The sequence below is a fragment of the Coregonus clupeaformis genome, chromosome 15, assembly GCF_020615455.1.
Source record: "Coregonus clupeaformis isolate EN_2021a chromosome 15, ASM2061545v1, whole genome shotgun sequence".
Classification (NCBI taxonomy): domain Eukaryota; kingdom Metazoa; phylum Chordata; class Actinopteri; order Salmoniformes; family Salmonidae; genus Coregonus; species Coregonus clupeaformis.
The window spans coordinates 56,416,162-56,432,346 of NC_059206.1; the positions used below are offsets into that span (position 1 = coordinate 56,416,162).

The 16,185-nt window shown below is 43.7% G+C and overlaps 1 protein-coding gene across 1 annotated transcript in view; it reads left to right on the plus strand.

Annotated features, from left to right (window-relative positions):
- Window positions 1–16,185, plus strand: part of LOC121583528 (tyrosine-protein phosphatase non-receptor type 13-like) — a 150,176-nt gene that overhangs the window by 90,921 nt on the left and 43,070 nt on the right. The window contains 1 exon segment of the mRNA XM_045225454.1: window positions 3,821–4,031. Within this exon segment, the coding sequence (XP_045081389.1) occupies window positions 3,821–4,031 (211 nt within the window).

The following is a 16,185-nucleotide window of genomic DNA, read 5'->3' on the forward strand; positions in this document are numbered from 1 at the left end:
AAGTCCTTTTGTTCACCTGACCTAGAATACCTCACAATCAAATGGCGACCGTATTACCTCCCAAGGTAATACTCTTCAGTTATAGTCACAGCCGTGTATATTCCCCTCAAGCAGATACCATGACGGCCCTCAAGGAACACATTGACTGTAGTACTTGGTTAGGAAAAACATTAGATCACTGCTACTTGCCTTTTCGAAAAGCCTACAAGGCCCTCCCCGACCCTCCCTTCGGCAAATCAGATCACGACTCCATTTTGCTCCTCCCTTCATATAGGCAGAAACTCAAAAAGGAAGTACCCGTGCTAAGGTCTATTCAACACTGATCTGACCAATCCGAATCCATGCTTCAAGATTTTTTTGATCACGCGGACTGGGATATGTTCAGGGTAGCCTCAGATAATAACATTGACGTTTACACGGACACGGTGACTGAGTTCATCAGGAAGTGTATAGGGGATGTTGTTCCCACGGTGTCTATTAAAACCAACTCAAGCCAGAAACCGTGGCTAGATGGCAGCATTCGCGCAAAACTGAAAGCACAAACCATCGCATTTAACCATGGCAAGGTGACTGGGAATATGGTTGAATACAAACAGTGTAGTTATTCCCTCCATAAGGCAATCAGTCAGGCAAAACGTCAGTACAGAAACAATGTGGAGTCACAATTCAACGGTTCAGACATGAGACGTATGTGGCAGGGTCTACAGACAATCATGGATTACAAAGGGAAAACCAGCCACGTCGCGGACACCGACGTCTTGCTCCCAGAAAAGCTAAACACCTTCTTCGCCCGTTTTGAGGACAACACAGTGCCAACGATGCGGCCCGCTCCCAAGGACTGTGGGCTCTCGTTCTCTGTGGCCGTGAGTAAGTCATTTAAGCGTGTTAACCCTCGCAAGGCTGGCGGCCCAGATGACATCCCTAGCCGGGACACTTGCTTCAAGATGTCCACCATTGTTCCTGTACCCAAGAAGGCAAAGGTAACTGAACTAAATGGGTCTGAATCCTGCCCTGTGCAACTGGGTCCTGGACATCATGATGGGCCACCCCCAGGTGGCAAAGGTAGGAAACAACACCTCCACTTCGCTGATCCTCAACACAGTGGTGCGTGCTCAGCCCCATCCTGTACTCCCTGTTCACCCATGACTGCATGGCCACGCACACATCCAAGTCAATCATCAAGTTTACATACGACACAACAGTAGTAGGCCGGATTACCAACAATGACGAGACAGCCTACAGTGAGGAGGTGAGGGCCCTGGCGGAGTGGTGCCAGGAAAATAACCTCTTCCTCAACGTCAACAAAACAAAGGAGCTGATCTTGGACTTCAGGAAACAGCAGAGTGAGCACACCCCTATCCACATTGACGGGACCACAGTAGAGAAGGTGGAAAGCATCAAGTTCCTCTGCATACACATCGCTGACGATCTGAAATGGTCCACCTACACAGACAGTGTGGTGAAGAAGGCGAAAAAAAAAGAAAATAAACCTCAGGAGGCTGAAGAAATTCTGCTTGGCCCCTAAGACCCTCAAACTTTTACAGATTCACAATTGAGAGCATCCTGTCAGCCTGTATCACCGCCTGGTACGGCAACTGCACCGCCCGCAACCGCAGGGCTCTCCAGAGGGTGGTACGGTCTGCCCAACGCATCACCCGGGGCACACTGCCTGCCCTCCAGGACACCTTCAGCACCCGATGTCATAGGAAGGCCAAAAAGACCATCAAGGACTTCAACCACCCGAGCCACAGCCTGTTCACCCCGCTATCATCCAGAAGGCGAGGTCAATACAGGTGCATCAAAGCTGGGACCGAGAGACTGAAAAACAGCTTCTATCTCAAGGCCATCAGACTGTTAAATAGCCATCACTAGCCGGCTACCACCCAGATACTCAACCCTGCACCTTAGAGGCTGCTGCCCTATATACATAGACATGGAATCGCTTGCCACTTTAATAATGGAACACTAGTCACTTTAATAATGTTTACATACTGCTTTACTCATCTCATATGTATATACTGTATTCTATTCTACTGTATTTTAGTCAATGCCACTCCGACATTGCTCATCCTAATATTTATATATTTCTTTATTACATTATTTTAATTTTAGATTTGTTTATTGTTGTGAATTGTTAGATTCTACTGCACTGTTGGAGCTAGGAACACAAGCATTTCGCTACACCCGCAATAACATCTGCTAAATATGTGTATGTGACCAATAAAATTTGATTTGAAAAGAAAGTCCCCAAGTCCAGAACAGGCTACGGGAAACGCACAGTGCTACATAGAGCCATGACTGCATGGAACTCTATTCCACATCATGTCACTCAGTCAAGCAGTAAAATCTGATTTAAAAAACAGATAAAACTACGCCTTGTGGAACAGCGCGGACTGTGAAGAGACGCACAATGCACACGGTCAAAAACACATGCTAACACACACTCTACACACATACATACTGTATGTAATTGTGATTGGACCCCAGGAAGAGTAGCTGCTGCCTTGACAGCAGCTAATGGGGATCCTTAATAAATACAAATATTGCTTCCATCTTACAGACTTGCAAACATTTCAGGTTGACCAACTCAGTGGCCTTGTGGTTAGTGTCCGCCCTGAGATTGGAAGGTTGTGAGTTCAATTCCTGGCTGAGTCATACCGAAGACTGTAAAAATTGGACCTGATGCGTCTCTGCTTGGCACTCAGCATTAAGGAGATATATTGGGGGTAAGGCCCTGTGATAGACTAGCATCCTGTCCAGGGGGTGTACTTGCACAGTACATCAAGCTTCCTCACACTACAGAAATAGGAGATAGGCTCCTGGCTTATAAGCCGTTCCGGCTCGCACATGCCAAGGATCATGCAAGGCTACTTACTTACTATGGTAGAGTAATGTGTTGTGTTATGTATTCTTTTATTGTATGTAATTGTGATTGGACCCCAGGAAGAGCAGCTGCTGCCTTGGCCTTGGCAGCAACTAATGGGGATTCGTAATAAATACAAATATTGCTTCCATCTTACAGACTTGCAAACATCGAAGGTTAGGGCCAAGGGGAAGGGGTAGAGAGCAAATTGGGACTGTTTACTCCCTTCACGACTCTCTAATGCTATATTTACTGCTGTCCTTGCTAACTTTTCCTCCTCCTCTCCTCCAGGTGAACAACACTGATGTGTCTGTTGCTTTAGGTAACAGCTTTCGGTTGAGAAGGCCAGGGTTGTGTTCATTAGGCACCAAACAGAAGAAAATAGACTGAAACAGGTAGGACCTAGCTGGACTCAAGAAACACGCTTTTTTTTTTAAACATACACTGAGTGAACAAAACATTAAGAACCCCCCCGCAGTCTCAATTCATCAGGCATGGACTCTACAATGTGTCCAAAGCGTTCCACAGGGATGATGGTCCATGTTGACTCCAATGCTTCCTAGGTTGCAGTTCTTAACATAAAACAGTGCGCCTGGCACCTGCTACCATACAATGTTCAAAGGCACTTAAATATTTTGTCTTGCCCATTCACCCTCTGAATGGCACACATACACAATCCATGTCTCAATTGTCTCAAAGCTGAAAAATACTTATTTAACCTGTCTCCTCCCCTTCATCTACACTGATTGAAGTGTATTTAACAAGTGACATTAAAAAGGGATCATAGCTTTCACCTAGTCAGTCTATGTCATGGAAAGAGCAAGTGTGTTTTGTACACTCAGTGTAATGTTTTGTACACTCAGTGTATTTTCCTTGCAGGACTGATGTTGGATGGGGCCAGTGACGGTGTGTAAGGAGTGATGTTCATAAAGCTTAAAGTTGTTATATTCCCTGCAGGGCTGGTGTTGGACGGGGGCAGTGACAGTGTGTACGGGGTGCTGTTCATTAAGGAGGTTCTGCCATGTTCGGCAGCGCTGCTGGAGGGCAGTCTGAGACCCTTAGATCTGGTCCACTATATCAACGGAGCTCCCACTCTGGACCTGACCCTCAACGAGAGCTGCAGACTCCTGGAGATCTCCCTCAGGAACCTCTCTATCAAGGCCACAAGGTAAACACTCACAGCAGGTCCCAAATCGGCCACAACACCCTACACCTTACCCCCTATGTATGTGTGTAGACCTGAGAGGTTCTCTCAGAGACCTCACTATCAAGGCCACCTGAATCCCAAATCAACCCGTAGGCACTTAGGGTTAGGGGTAGACCTGAGGTGGTCCCTCAGGGATCTCACTATCAAGGCCGACTCCTCTGAGGTCACATGATGTCAGGCTAGGAGAAGGATGCTGCTTACCACTGCAGCTTAGCACTGCTCCATTTTATTTGCTTTTAAAACAAATGAAACACTTATAAATAATAATCACTTAAAAAGGTATGTGAGTACCATAGTTTCTGTCTGATGTTGACTAAGTTATGACTAAGAGCTGTACAAATGACTGACTTCCCTGTTGAACTAAAGGTAAATAAATAAACTAAGAAATTAAAACTCACTGTGCTAACCCTCCTCAACAAACACCATCGCCAACCAACATGGCTGCGTCGTTGTTAGCCAAAGAACACGAATACAGCTCGGCAGAGCTCATATGGCTGCGATTAACGATGGGAAAAAAGACATACACTGAGTAAACAAAACATTAAGAACACCTGCTCTTTCCATGACATAGACTGACCAGATGAATCAAATCAAATCCAAATCAAATGTATTGGTCACATACACATGGTTAGCAGATGTTATTGCGAGTGTAGCGAAATGCTTGTGCTTCTAGTTCCGACAGTGCAGCAATATCTAGCAAGTAATATCTAACAGTTCTACAACAAAAACCTAATACACACAAATCTAAGTAAAGGAATGGAATAAGAATATATAAATATATGGATGAGCAATGTTATTATCATTATCAGAGTGGCATAGTCTAAGATGCAATAGATAGTATAGAATAAAGTACCGTATTTTCCGCACTAAAAGGCGCACCGGATTATAAGGCGCACCTTCAATGAATGGCCTATTTTAGAACTGTTTTCATATATAGGGCGCACCGGATTATAAGGCGCATAGAATAGAAGATACTGCAGTCAAACTTTTGACTGGGGTTGCGTTATGCATCCACTAGATGGAGCTGTGCTAAAGGGAATGTCAACAAAACAGTCAGATAAAGTCAAACTTTATTACAGTTTTTTCTGAATGCTTAAGCGCTAATCGTGAATCTTGTAGCACAATTTCTAAAACTATTAATACGTATAGCAAAACCACTCACTGAGTTTGCAAAACTAAAAGCACAAACACTGCTTTGCACTCAGTTTACAATTTTGTAACACTCTTTTTGCAGAACTTTAAACACAACTCACTGCTTACACTCAATTACCAAATTTCCAACACACTCCTAGCAAAATTATACACATGTATGGCTATCATTAACACTATTTTGCCAACTGTCTGGCACACTTGCACATGTGAAAACTGTTGTAGATAATTAGTTCACTTTGCAATCAGCCTAAGCACTATAAATAAGCCACAGGTAAGCTGTCTGTGTGGAGTACAATGGAAGGAGCAGTAAGAGGGAGAAGAGTGAGAATCAGAGGAGGCCGAGGAGGCCGAGGGAGAGGACGTGGAGTTGAAGAAGTTGGAGGAAGAGGACGTGGAGTTGAAGAAGCGAGAGGGTTAGAGGAAGTTAGAGGAAGAGGACAAGGAGGAGCAAGAAGAGGACGAGGAGGGGAAAGAGGAAGGGTAAGAAGAGTAAGAAATAGAATAACTGATGACATCAGAGCTACAATAGTGGACCATGTCATCAACCATTGGATGACCCTGAGGGAAGCTGGCCAACGGGTTCAGCCTAATTTGAGCCGCTACACTGTGGCAAGCATCATTAGGACATTTCGAAATGAGAATCGGTAACTACTTTGTAGCACTGCCATACTCTAATGAGAAACACAACAGTACCATACATGCAAAAATACTGAAATTGTTACTTTACAGAATTGCTAGACGTCCAGATGTTGGGGACAGAGGAAGAATGTTCACTCCAGAGCAAGATACCCATATAGTGAACATGGTGATTGCCAATAATGCAATAAGACTGCGCGAAATACAGCAGCGCATAATTGATAATGACACCATCTTTCAAAATATACACAGTGTAAGTATTTCTGCACTAAGTCGTGTACTTGCGCGCCACAGAATAAGAATGAAGCAAATTTACAGAGTTCCTTTCGAGAGAAACACAGAACGTGTAAAGCAACTGCGATATGACTATGTGCAGGTAAGCTATAGTGTCATTGGTTCTGAATTTGGAAGTGCATACTGTAGTGCTGTGCATGGGCCTGATGTGTTGCATTTGTTTTGTCTTGTCCAGAGAGTGATGGAACTAGAAGCAGATGCCATGGGACATTAGCTACTTTTTGTAGATGAGGCCGGTTTTAACCTCAGTAAAACCAGGAGACGTGGCAGGAACATTATTGGACACCATGCCATCATCAATGTCCCAGGACAACGTGATGGTAACATAACCATGTGTGCAGCTATAAGCCAAAATGGTGTTGTTCACCATCATGCAACCTTAGGCCCATACAACACTGCACACATTATTGCATTCCTGGACACCTTACATGACATGCTCACTGTTCAGAGACCAGAGCATACTCGATATGTCATCATATGGGACAATGTTAGTTTCCATAGGGCTGCTTTGGTCCGCAACTGGTTTACAGACCACCCATTCTTCATGGCACTCAACCTCCCTCCATACTCTCCATTCTTAAATCCCATCGAGGAGTTCTTCTCTGCCTGGCGCTGGAAAGTGTACGACCGTCATCCTCATCAACAGGTAGCCCTTTTACAGGCAATGGAGGAGGCATGTGGAGATATTGACCAGGCATCATGTCAGGCCTGGATACGGCATTCAAGGATATATTTTCCCCGGTGCCTTGGACTGGAGGATATCGCATGCGATGTGGACGAAATTTTGTGGCCGGACCCAGAAAGACGACATGATGTAGGCTGATTGTTTTTCTTTTTTTGTGAAATTACTATTTTGTGTTCTGACTTTGTCTTGGTTTTGATGAGTGTGAATAAACACCAATACTTGAAGTTTGGATCCTTGTATGTTTACATGACACTATGACAAAAGTATGACCTCAAATTGACATCTGTACACAGAGAAAGCAAAAGCCAGATGTGTTTTGTATTCATACCATCAGTGTGTAGTTGGCACATTGTGTGCTTAGTAGATGATGGCTTGTGTTTACTGTTTGATACGAAAACACCATTTTTAAGAAGGTGTGAAGAGTTAATCTAGCTGTGTTCGCTTTTGCAAGAGAACTACAATGTTTTGATAATTGGGTGTAAGGTTTTCTTATTTGTGTGTAGAGTTTTGCAAAAATAGCCAATAGTTACAAAAAATGTGCTTAACCAATCAGAAAAAACTGTAAGCGTTCTGACAACTTTATACACACACAAGTGGTGTGGGACTGTGAGTAAGCACAGTACCGGTGTTGACTGACTACGGTAGCCGTAATGCTGCAAGCGGTGCGGCTTTGTAGTTTACCAGTCGTACTGAAACATTTCATTATTATTAAATAGTTTTTATTGGTTTGTCATACTGAAACATTTTGACAGAGCGCCTTGAGCGCCGTGTACAACCAGTATGGATCAACCAATTAACCAATTGATCCATATATAATGCGCTCCGGATTATAAGGTGCACTGTCGTTTTTTGAGAAAATTAAAGGCTTTTAAGTGCGCCTTATAGTGCGGAAAATACGGTATATACATATGAGATGGGTAATGCAAGATATGTAAACATTAAAGTGGCATTATTAAAGTGACTAGTGTTCCATTTATTAAAGTGGCCAGTGATTTTCAAGTCTGTATGTAGGCAGCAGCCTCTCTTTGCTAGTGGTGGCTGTTAAACAGTCTGATGGCCTTGAGATAGAAGCTGTTTTTCAGTCTCTCGGTCCCAGCTTTGATGCACCTGTACTGTCCTCGCCTTCTGGATGATAGCGGGGTGAACAGGCAGTGGCTCGGGTGGTAGTTGTCCTTGATTATCTTTTTGGCCTTCCTCTGACATCGGGTGCTGTAGGTGTCCTGGAGGGCAGGTAGTTTGCCCCCGTTGATGCGTTGTGCAGACCGCACCACCCTCTAGAGAGCTCTGCGGTTGTGGGCTGTGCAGTTGCCGTACCAGGCGGTGATACAGCCCGACAGGATGCTCTCAATTGTGAATCTGTAAAAGTTTGTGAGGGTTTTAGGTGACAAGCCAAATTTCTTCATCCTCCTGAGGTTGAAGAGACACGGTTGCGCCTTCTTCACCACACTGTCTGTGTGGGTGAAACATTTCAGTTTGTCAGTGATATGTACGCAGAGGAACTTAAAACTCCCACCACTGCGTTCCCGTCGATGTGGAAAGGGGGGTACTCCCTCTTCTGTTTCCTGAATGGGGTATGGCAGTAGGTGCCAGGTGCACCAGTTTGTGTCAAGAACTGCAACGCTGCTAGGTTTTTAATGCTCAACAGTTTCCCGTGTGTATCAAGAATGGTCCACCACTCAAAGGACATCCAGCCAACTTGACACAATTGTATTTGTACACTGAGCAAAAATATAAAAACGCAATATGCAACAATTTCAAAGATTTTACAGAGTTACAGTTCATATAAGGAAATCAGTCAATTGAAATAAATAAATTAGGCCCCCTCAAAACTTGAGACATCTGTGGAATAGTGTTGTGTGACAAAACTGCACATTTTAGAGTGGCCTTTTATTGTCCCCAGCACAAGGTGCACCTGTGTAATGATCATGCTGTTTATAATAATAAATAATAATATGCCATTTAGCAGACGCTTTTATCCAAAGCGACTTAGTCATGTGCGCATAAATTTTTACCTATGGGTGGTCCCGGGGATCGAACCCACTACCCTGGCGTTACAAGCGCCATGCTCTACCAATTGAGCTACAGCTTCTTGAAATGCCACATCTGTCAGGTGTATGGATTATCTTGGCAAAGGAGAAATGCTCACTAACAGGAATGTAAACTAATATTTTTGTGCTTATGTTACATTTCTGGGATCTTTTATTTCAGCTCATGAAACATGGGACCAACCTTTTACATGTTGCGTTTATATTTTTGTTCAGTGTAGTTTAAGGAGAGCAGAGTTGGAGAGACTTGCACTTTCTCTTGAGTTATTTTTATATCCTACCTTTAAGGAGTGGGAAGATTTTCAGACAGAGAAATATGGGTGAGCAATTTCTATATCTAGGCAATGTAGTAAACTATAGCCTAATCATATTTAGGAAGTGCATTTCCTTGGAAAGATAACTGCCCCTTACTTCTCTGCCCGTGCATAGACTATAGCCTACTCCTATTAAATTGAGACCACATGCGCACCTGATCTTGCAGGTATGGTTACTGAACTTGAAGCAGCAAGAATGACGACAGTGACACTTGCTACGTTTTGTTTATAGGATATAGCCTACCTTTTAGGAGGACGATTTGCAGGCAGAGACAAATAAATGGGTAATCAATACTTATTGAAAATTAAAAGGCACAACACTCACTCACCACAGTAGCCTAAGACCTCAACTCACATTGGTTGGCCCTCCACTTCTTTCCTTTATCAATATTTATTGATATTCTCCGCCCATGTTGGCAGCCTACTCTATTTCAATGAGACCACACATAGAGGTAGGCTAGTGTGTGAATAATGCAAAAAATATGTGCTTTTAATACAATAGGTATGCTTAGGCTAACGCATACAAAGCAGGAAGATTACCATAATCTGTGGGACAACAAAAATATTTTCATCCCAAAGTCATCTGCTCCCGTCCGCAGCATGAAAAATGCAGACCGTGCTGCAATGATATCTGTTGGGACCCACAGGTCCCGCGGGATACAGCCCTCTACTTTGTAGACAATTTTATTTGTCTTGGAGTGTGGTCTCCGCCCACCGGGGGCTTCCGGCAAAGCGGGACTGGCGGGACTGCAGCACCCAGTGTTTTCCATTAGCGCCAACCGTCGGCTAATCAGCCAGTTACATACTAATTTCAAGCCGGCTACTTATTTCACTTCATATTAACTAGGCTACTTTTCATTTAGAAGTTTCAATTTGCTAGTCGGTCGAGCCCTTTCCCACTAGAATGAACGATATGCATCTTTTAGTGATCTATTGATAGGGTAGGTGCCTGTCAGTCCCAAAGCGAGCAATGAAAGGGAAACACAGTCTGCTGTCTGTCCTGCTCCCGGCACACGCTATCGTTGGTTGCAGTCTAATTTCTTTACACAAAGGAGGGAGAGAGCATGATGCTTGTGAATTTGCACATCCCATGTAATGTAAGTGGATAACATGAGTCAAAATCCATTAGCCTAATTATTGTTTTCTGGCAAATTCATTTATTTTTGGGGCCATGTTTCACATAGCCAGCCACGCGGAGTCATGGCGCATAGGCTATTTAGGCTACTGTGCTTGGATTGACAACTGAACAGCGAGTGTTGACTAGTTTATAAAAGGTGTCGAACTGACTGAATAAAGTAATTCTCCTATATCCCTTTGACATTCATAAATCATGCAATCATGTCCATGGTATTGCATCGGGACAAGTAAACCAAATAATTTCCTAAGTTTCCTTTGTCGGGCTTGCCAGAGAGTGATGTTATATAGTGAGTGACTCTCGTCTCACCAGTCAGTGTAGCCTACCGAATCGCATTGGTGAGAGATCTTAGTAGGGAATCAACTAAATGTATCCAAAATTAATTAATTAGCCCATGTTTATCATAAGACATGAACAGAATGAATCAGTGGTTCATATTTCCTGCTACTTTCTAAAGAGGCAACGAAAATGCCCCTGTCTGTGGTGCATTCGTCTACCACTTTGTGTAGCCATTAGCGATGATGGAAAGGCTTTCCCAAAAACCTTCTCAATTAAATATTAACTACAAAGTAGCCTATACTTACCTGGCAGAATGATATCATGATTATTTTCATCAATTCAGTGGGTATTTGTTTAGAAAACTCTACCATCACATGTGCGCTACAAATCACCGCACTGAATTAAAGGGTAACTGCTACACCAAAAAATCTAAATTTCTCAGATTTTTCCCCATATCTCAAGTGGTCTCCTGATGTGGTTTAATCATTGTTGTGGACTTAGAACATCCTATTCTGTTCTTTATCTATTTAAAAAGTCTGATTTTGAGAGCGAAAACCTGAAAATTGGGGTAAAGGGAAAACTGGAAAAATAAAACAGAGAAAACAGAAATTGGGAAAGAACAAAACGGAATCAGGCAAAAAATGTAACAGATTTCATAGGGCCCGTGACGTTGCTGGATGCAGGCCTCGCTCTGCTCCGTTGCCAGTGAATTCATGATCCATGAAATCCATGAAGTGTGGACAAATTCGTTGTGTACGAACGACTGAGCTAATTTATCAGTTTTGAGTCAGGAAATGTGTACTTCACCACCTAAAACATTTGCGATTTATTACATATCATTATTTATGTAGCCTCCGACTGCCACAGCAGCGGAGATGGGTAGCCTAACAACTGCGCATGTGCGCCCTCGTGGGGGAGACCCTGCCAGTAGAAACGTCATGATATGGAGCTTGATGTCACAGATTCAAGTTTTTGGCGGGGGAGAAGGAGAAGGAGCTGGTGCGGAATTTGACAGTTACGCATATCGCAGGTAAAGTGGAAAAAGAGATCGCAGCAAGAGCAAGCTGGTGATTGGTCACTGGCTGCACTTATACAGGAAATCAAGGGAAGAAGGCACCATATTTCAGTTTTCCTATTAAAGATACAGAGAGATGCAGAAGATGGTTAGTAGCAATTCGAAATAGTAAATACGATGTAAATATTCCCGCAGCCAACCTTGCTTCGGTACGAGCGTGTAGCAAGCACTTTAGCAACGATGCATGTGAACGAGATATGCAATATGAAATTATGGGGACAGAAAACCGAAAGATGCTGAAAGATACGGCTGTTGCTACTGTGTTTCCATGGATTGGATCTGGTGCAGTGCCAAAATACAAAGGTGTGTTTGAGAAGAAAAAGCGACAAAGCAAGTGTGCGGAGGTATATAGCCTAGCCTGTTCCTTGAAGTTCGAGGTGTTCTTATTGTGTTATTACCATTGCACAATGTAGACATATACACTACCAGTCAAAAGTTTGGACACAACTACTCATTCAAGGGTTTTTCTTTATTTTATAATATTTTTTACATTGTAGAATAATAGTGAAGAAATCTAAACTATGAAATAACACATATGGAATCATATAGTAAACAAAAAGTGTTCAACAAATCAAAGTATATTTTATATTTGAGAACCTTCAAATAGCCACCCTTTACCTTGATGACAGCTTTGCACACTCTTGGCATTCTCTCTTCCAGCTTCACCTGGAATGCTTTTCCAACAGTCTTGAAGGAGTTTCCACATATGCTGAGTACTTATTGGCTGCTTTTCCTTCACTGTGCAGTCCGACTCATCCCAAACCATCACAATTGGGTTGAGGTCGGGGAATTGTGGAGGCCATGTCATCTGATGCAGCACTCCAGCACTCTCCTTCTTGGTAAAATAGCCCTTACACAGCCTGGAGGTGTGTTGGGTCATTGTCCTGTTGAAACACAAATGATAGTCCCACTACGCCCAAACCAGATGTGATGGCGTATCGCTGTAGAATATTGTGGTAGCAATGCTGGTTAAGTGTGCCTTCTAAATAAATCACAGTGTCACCAGCAAAGCACCCCCACACCATAGCACCTCCTCCTCCATGCTTTACGGTGGGAAATACACATTAGGATATCATCTGTTCACCCACACTGCGTCTCACAAAGACACGGTGGTTGGAACCAAAACTCTTGAATTTGGACTCCAGACCAAAGGTCAAATTTCCACCTTTCTAATGTCCATTGCTCATGTTTATTGGCCCAAGCAGGTCTCTTCTTCTTATTGGTGTCTTTTAGTAGTGGTTTCTTTGCAGCAAAATCGACCATGAAGGCCTGATTCACACAGTCTCCTCTGAACAGTTGATGTTGAGATATGTCTGTTACTTGAACTCTGTGAAGCGTTTATTTGGGCTGCAATTTCTGAGGCTAGTAATTCTAATGAACTTATCCTCTACAGCAGAGTTAACTCTGGGTCTTCCTTTCCTGTCGCAGTCCTCATGAGAGCCAGTTTCATCATAGCGCTTGATGGTTTTTGCGACTGCACATTCAAAGTTCTTGACATTTTCCATATTGACTGACCTTCATATCTTAAAGTAATAATAATAATAATAATAATAATAATAATAATAATAATATGCCATTTAGCAGACGCTTTTATCCAAAGCGACTTACAGTCATGTGGGCATACATTTTTACGTATGGGTAGTCCCGGGGATCGAACCCACTACCCTGGCGTTACAAGCGCCATGCTCTACCAATTGAGCTACAGAGGACCACCCGATGATGGATTGTCGTTTATCTTTGCTTATTTGAGCTTATTTGAGCTGTTCTTGCATACCTGTTAATTGAAAAGCATTCCAGGTGACTACCTCATGAAGCTGGTTGAGAGAATGCCATGAGGGTGCAAAGCTGTCATCAAGGCAAAGGGTGGCTACTTTGAAGAATCTCAAATATAACATATATTTTGATTTGTTTAACACTTTTTTGGTTACTACATGATTCCATATGTGTTATTTAATAGTTTTGATATCTTCACTATAATTCTACAATGTAGAAAATAGTAAAAATAAAGAAGAACACTTGAATGAGTAGGTGTGTCCAAACTTGAGACTGGTACTGTATATTTCTATCAATTTTTTCGGCTGGGGACCTTCAGGCGAGTCTTGTGAGGCCTGTGTACGTGTTCGTGAGTCTCACCTTTAGACAGAGGGATCATATTATTGTGTAGCCCAAACTGTTCGGATGCTGCAGACAGAAGTTGGCAGATCGGCTGTACCTACTTCAGTCGAATTTAAAAATGCTTGTGGGGGTCGTAGAGCACCATTGTGTTTGTGAACGTCTCAGCTTTCAATAGAGTGGTCATGGTGGTTTTTAGGCCAAACCATTCGGACGCTACAGACGTTTTCGTGAGAAGACCGATTTTCGGGTTGTTTCATTGTCTGACAAACACCGCTCTAGCTCTGCCACAGGCTCTGCCACAGGCGATATCGGCGGATGCGGTGGATTGACACACAGCCCATGCAAAAAATATCTCTAGCTTAAACAGACAGATTTTTATAGGGATTTTTTTATGGTGTTAATTAGTTTTCCGTGTGGGCGCAACCATTGTAGGCTGCCAAACGAACCCTGATTCAGATGACCATCCTACCCATGCTAGAATACGGAGACGTAAATTATAGATCGGCAAGTAAGGGAACTCTCGAGTGGCTAGATGTTATTTTCCATTCGGCCATCAGATTTGCCACCAATGCTCCTTATAGGACACATCACTGCACTCTATGCTCCTCTGTAAACTGGTCGTCTCTGTATACCCGTCGCAAGACCCACTGGTTGATGCTTATTTATAAAACCCTCTTAGGCCTCACTCCCCCCTATCTGAGATACCTACTGCTGCCCTCATCTTCCACATCAAATCAAATGTTATTGGTCACATATACATATTTAGCAGATGTTATTGCGGGTGTAGCGAAATGCTTGTGTTCCTAGCTCCAACAGTGCAGTAGTATCTAACATTTCACAACAATACACACAAATCTAAAAGTAAAGAATGGAATTAAGAAATATATAAATATTAGGATGAGCAATGTCGGAGTGACATTGACTAAATTTCAGTAGAATAGAATACAGTATATACATATGAAATGAGTAAAGCAATATGTAAACATTATTAAAGTGACTAGTGTTCGATTATTAAAGTGACCAGTGATTCCATGTCTATGTACATAGGGCAGCAGCCACTAAGGTGCAGGGTTGAGTAGCCTGGTGGTAGCTGGCTAGGGATGGCTATTTAACAGTCTGATGGCCTTGATTATAGAAGCTGTTTTTCAGTCTCTCGGTCCCAGCTTTGATGCACTGTATGTACTGACCTCGCCTTCTGGATGGTAGTAGGGTGAACAGTCCGTGGCTTGGGTGGTTGATGTCCTTGATGATCTTTTTGGCCTTCCTTTTTGGCCTTCGGGTGCTGTAGATGTCCTGGAGGGCAGGCAGTGTGCCCCCGGTGATGCGTTGGGCGGACCGCACCACCTTCTGGAGAGCCCTGCGGTTGCGGGCGGTGCAGTTGCCATACCAGGCAGTGATACAGCCCGACAGGATGCTCTCAATGGTGCATCTGTAAAAGCTTGTGAGGGTCTTAGGGGCCAAGCCAAATTTCTTCAGCCTCCTGAGGTTGAAGAGGCGCTGTTGCGCCTTCTTCACCACACTGTCTGTGTGGGTGGACCATTTCAGATTGTCAATGTGTCTGCCGAGGAACTTGAAGCTTTTCACCTTCTCCACTGCGGTCCCGTCGATGTGGATAGTGACGTGCTCCCTCAGGAAGTCCAGGACCCAGTTGCACAGGGCGGGGTTCAGACCCAGGGCCTCGAGCTTAATAATGAGCTTGGAGGGTACTATGGTGTTGAAGGCTGAGCTATAGTCAATGAACAGCATTCTTACGTACAAATTCCTCTTGTCCAGATGGGATACGGCAGTGTGCAGTGCAATGGCGATTGCATCGTCTGTTTATCTATTGGGGCGGTATGCAAATTGAAGTGGGTCTAAGGTGTCAGGTAAGGTAGAGGTGATATAATCCTTAACTAGCCTCTCAAAGCACTTCATGATGACAGAAGTGAGTGCTACGGGGCGATAGTAATTTCGTTAAGTTACCTTTGCTTTCTGTGGTACAGGAACAATAGTGGACATTTTGAAGCAAGTGGGGACAGCAGACTGGGATAGGGAGAGATTGAATATGTCCATAAACACTCCAGCAAGCTGGTCTGCGCATGCTCTGAGGACACGGCTAGGGATGCCGTCTGGGCCGGCAGCCTTTCAAGGGTTAATACGCTTAAATGTCTTAGACACGTTGGCCACGGAGAACGAGAGCCCACAGTCCTTGGGAGTGGGCCGTGTCGGTGGCACTGTGTTATCCTCAAAGCGGGCGAAGAAAGTGTTTAGCTTGTCCGGGTGCAAGACGTCGGTGTCCGCGACGTGGCTGGTTTTCCCTTTGTAATCCGTGATTGTCTGTAGACCCTGCCAAATACGTCTCGTGTCTGAGCCGTTGAATTGCGACTCCGCTTTGTCTCTGTACTG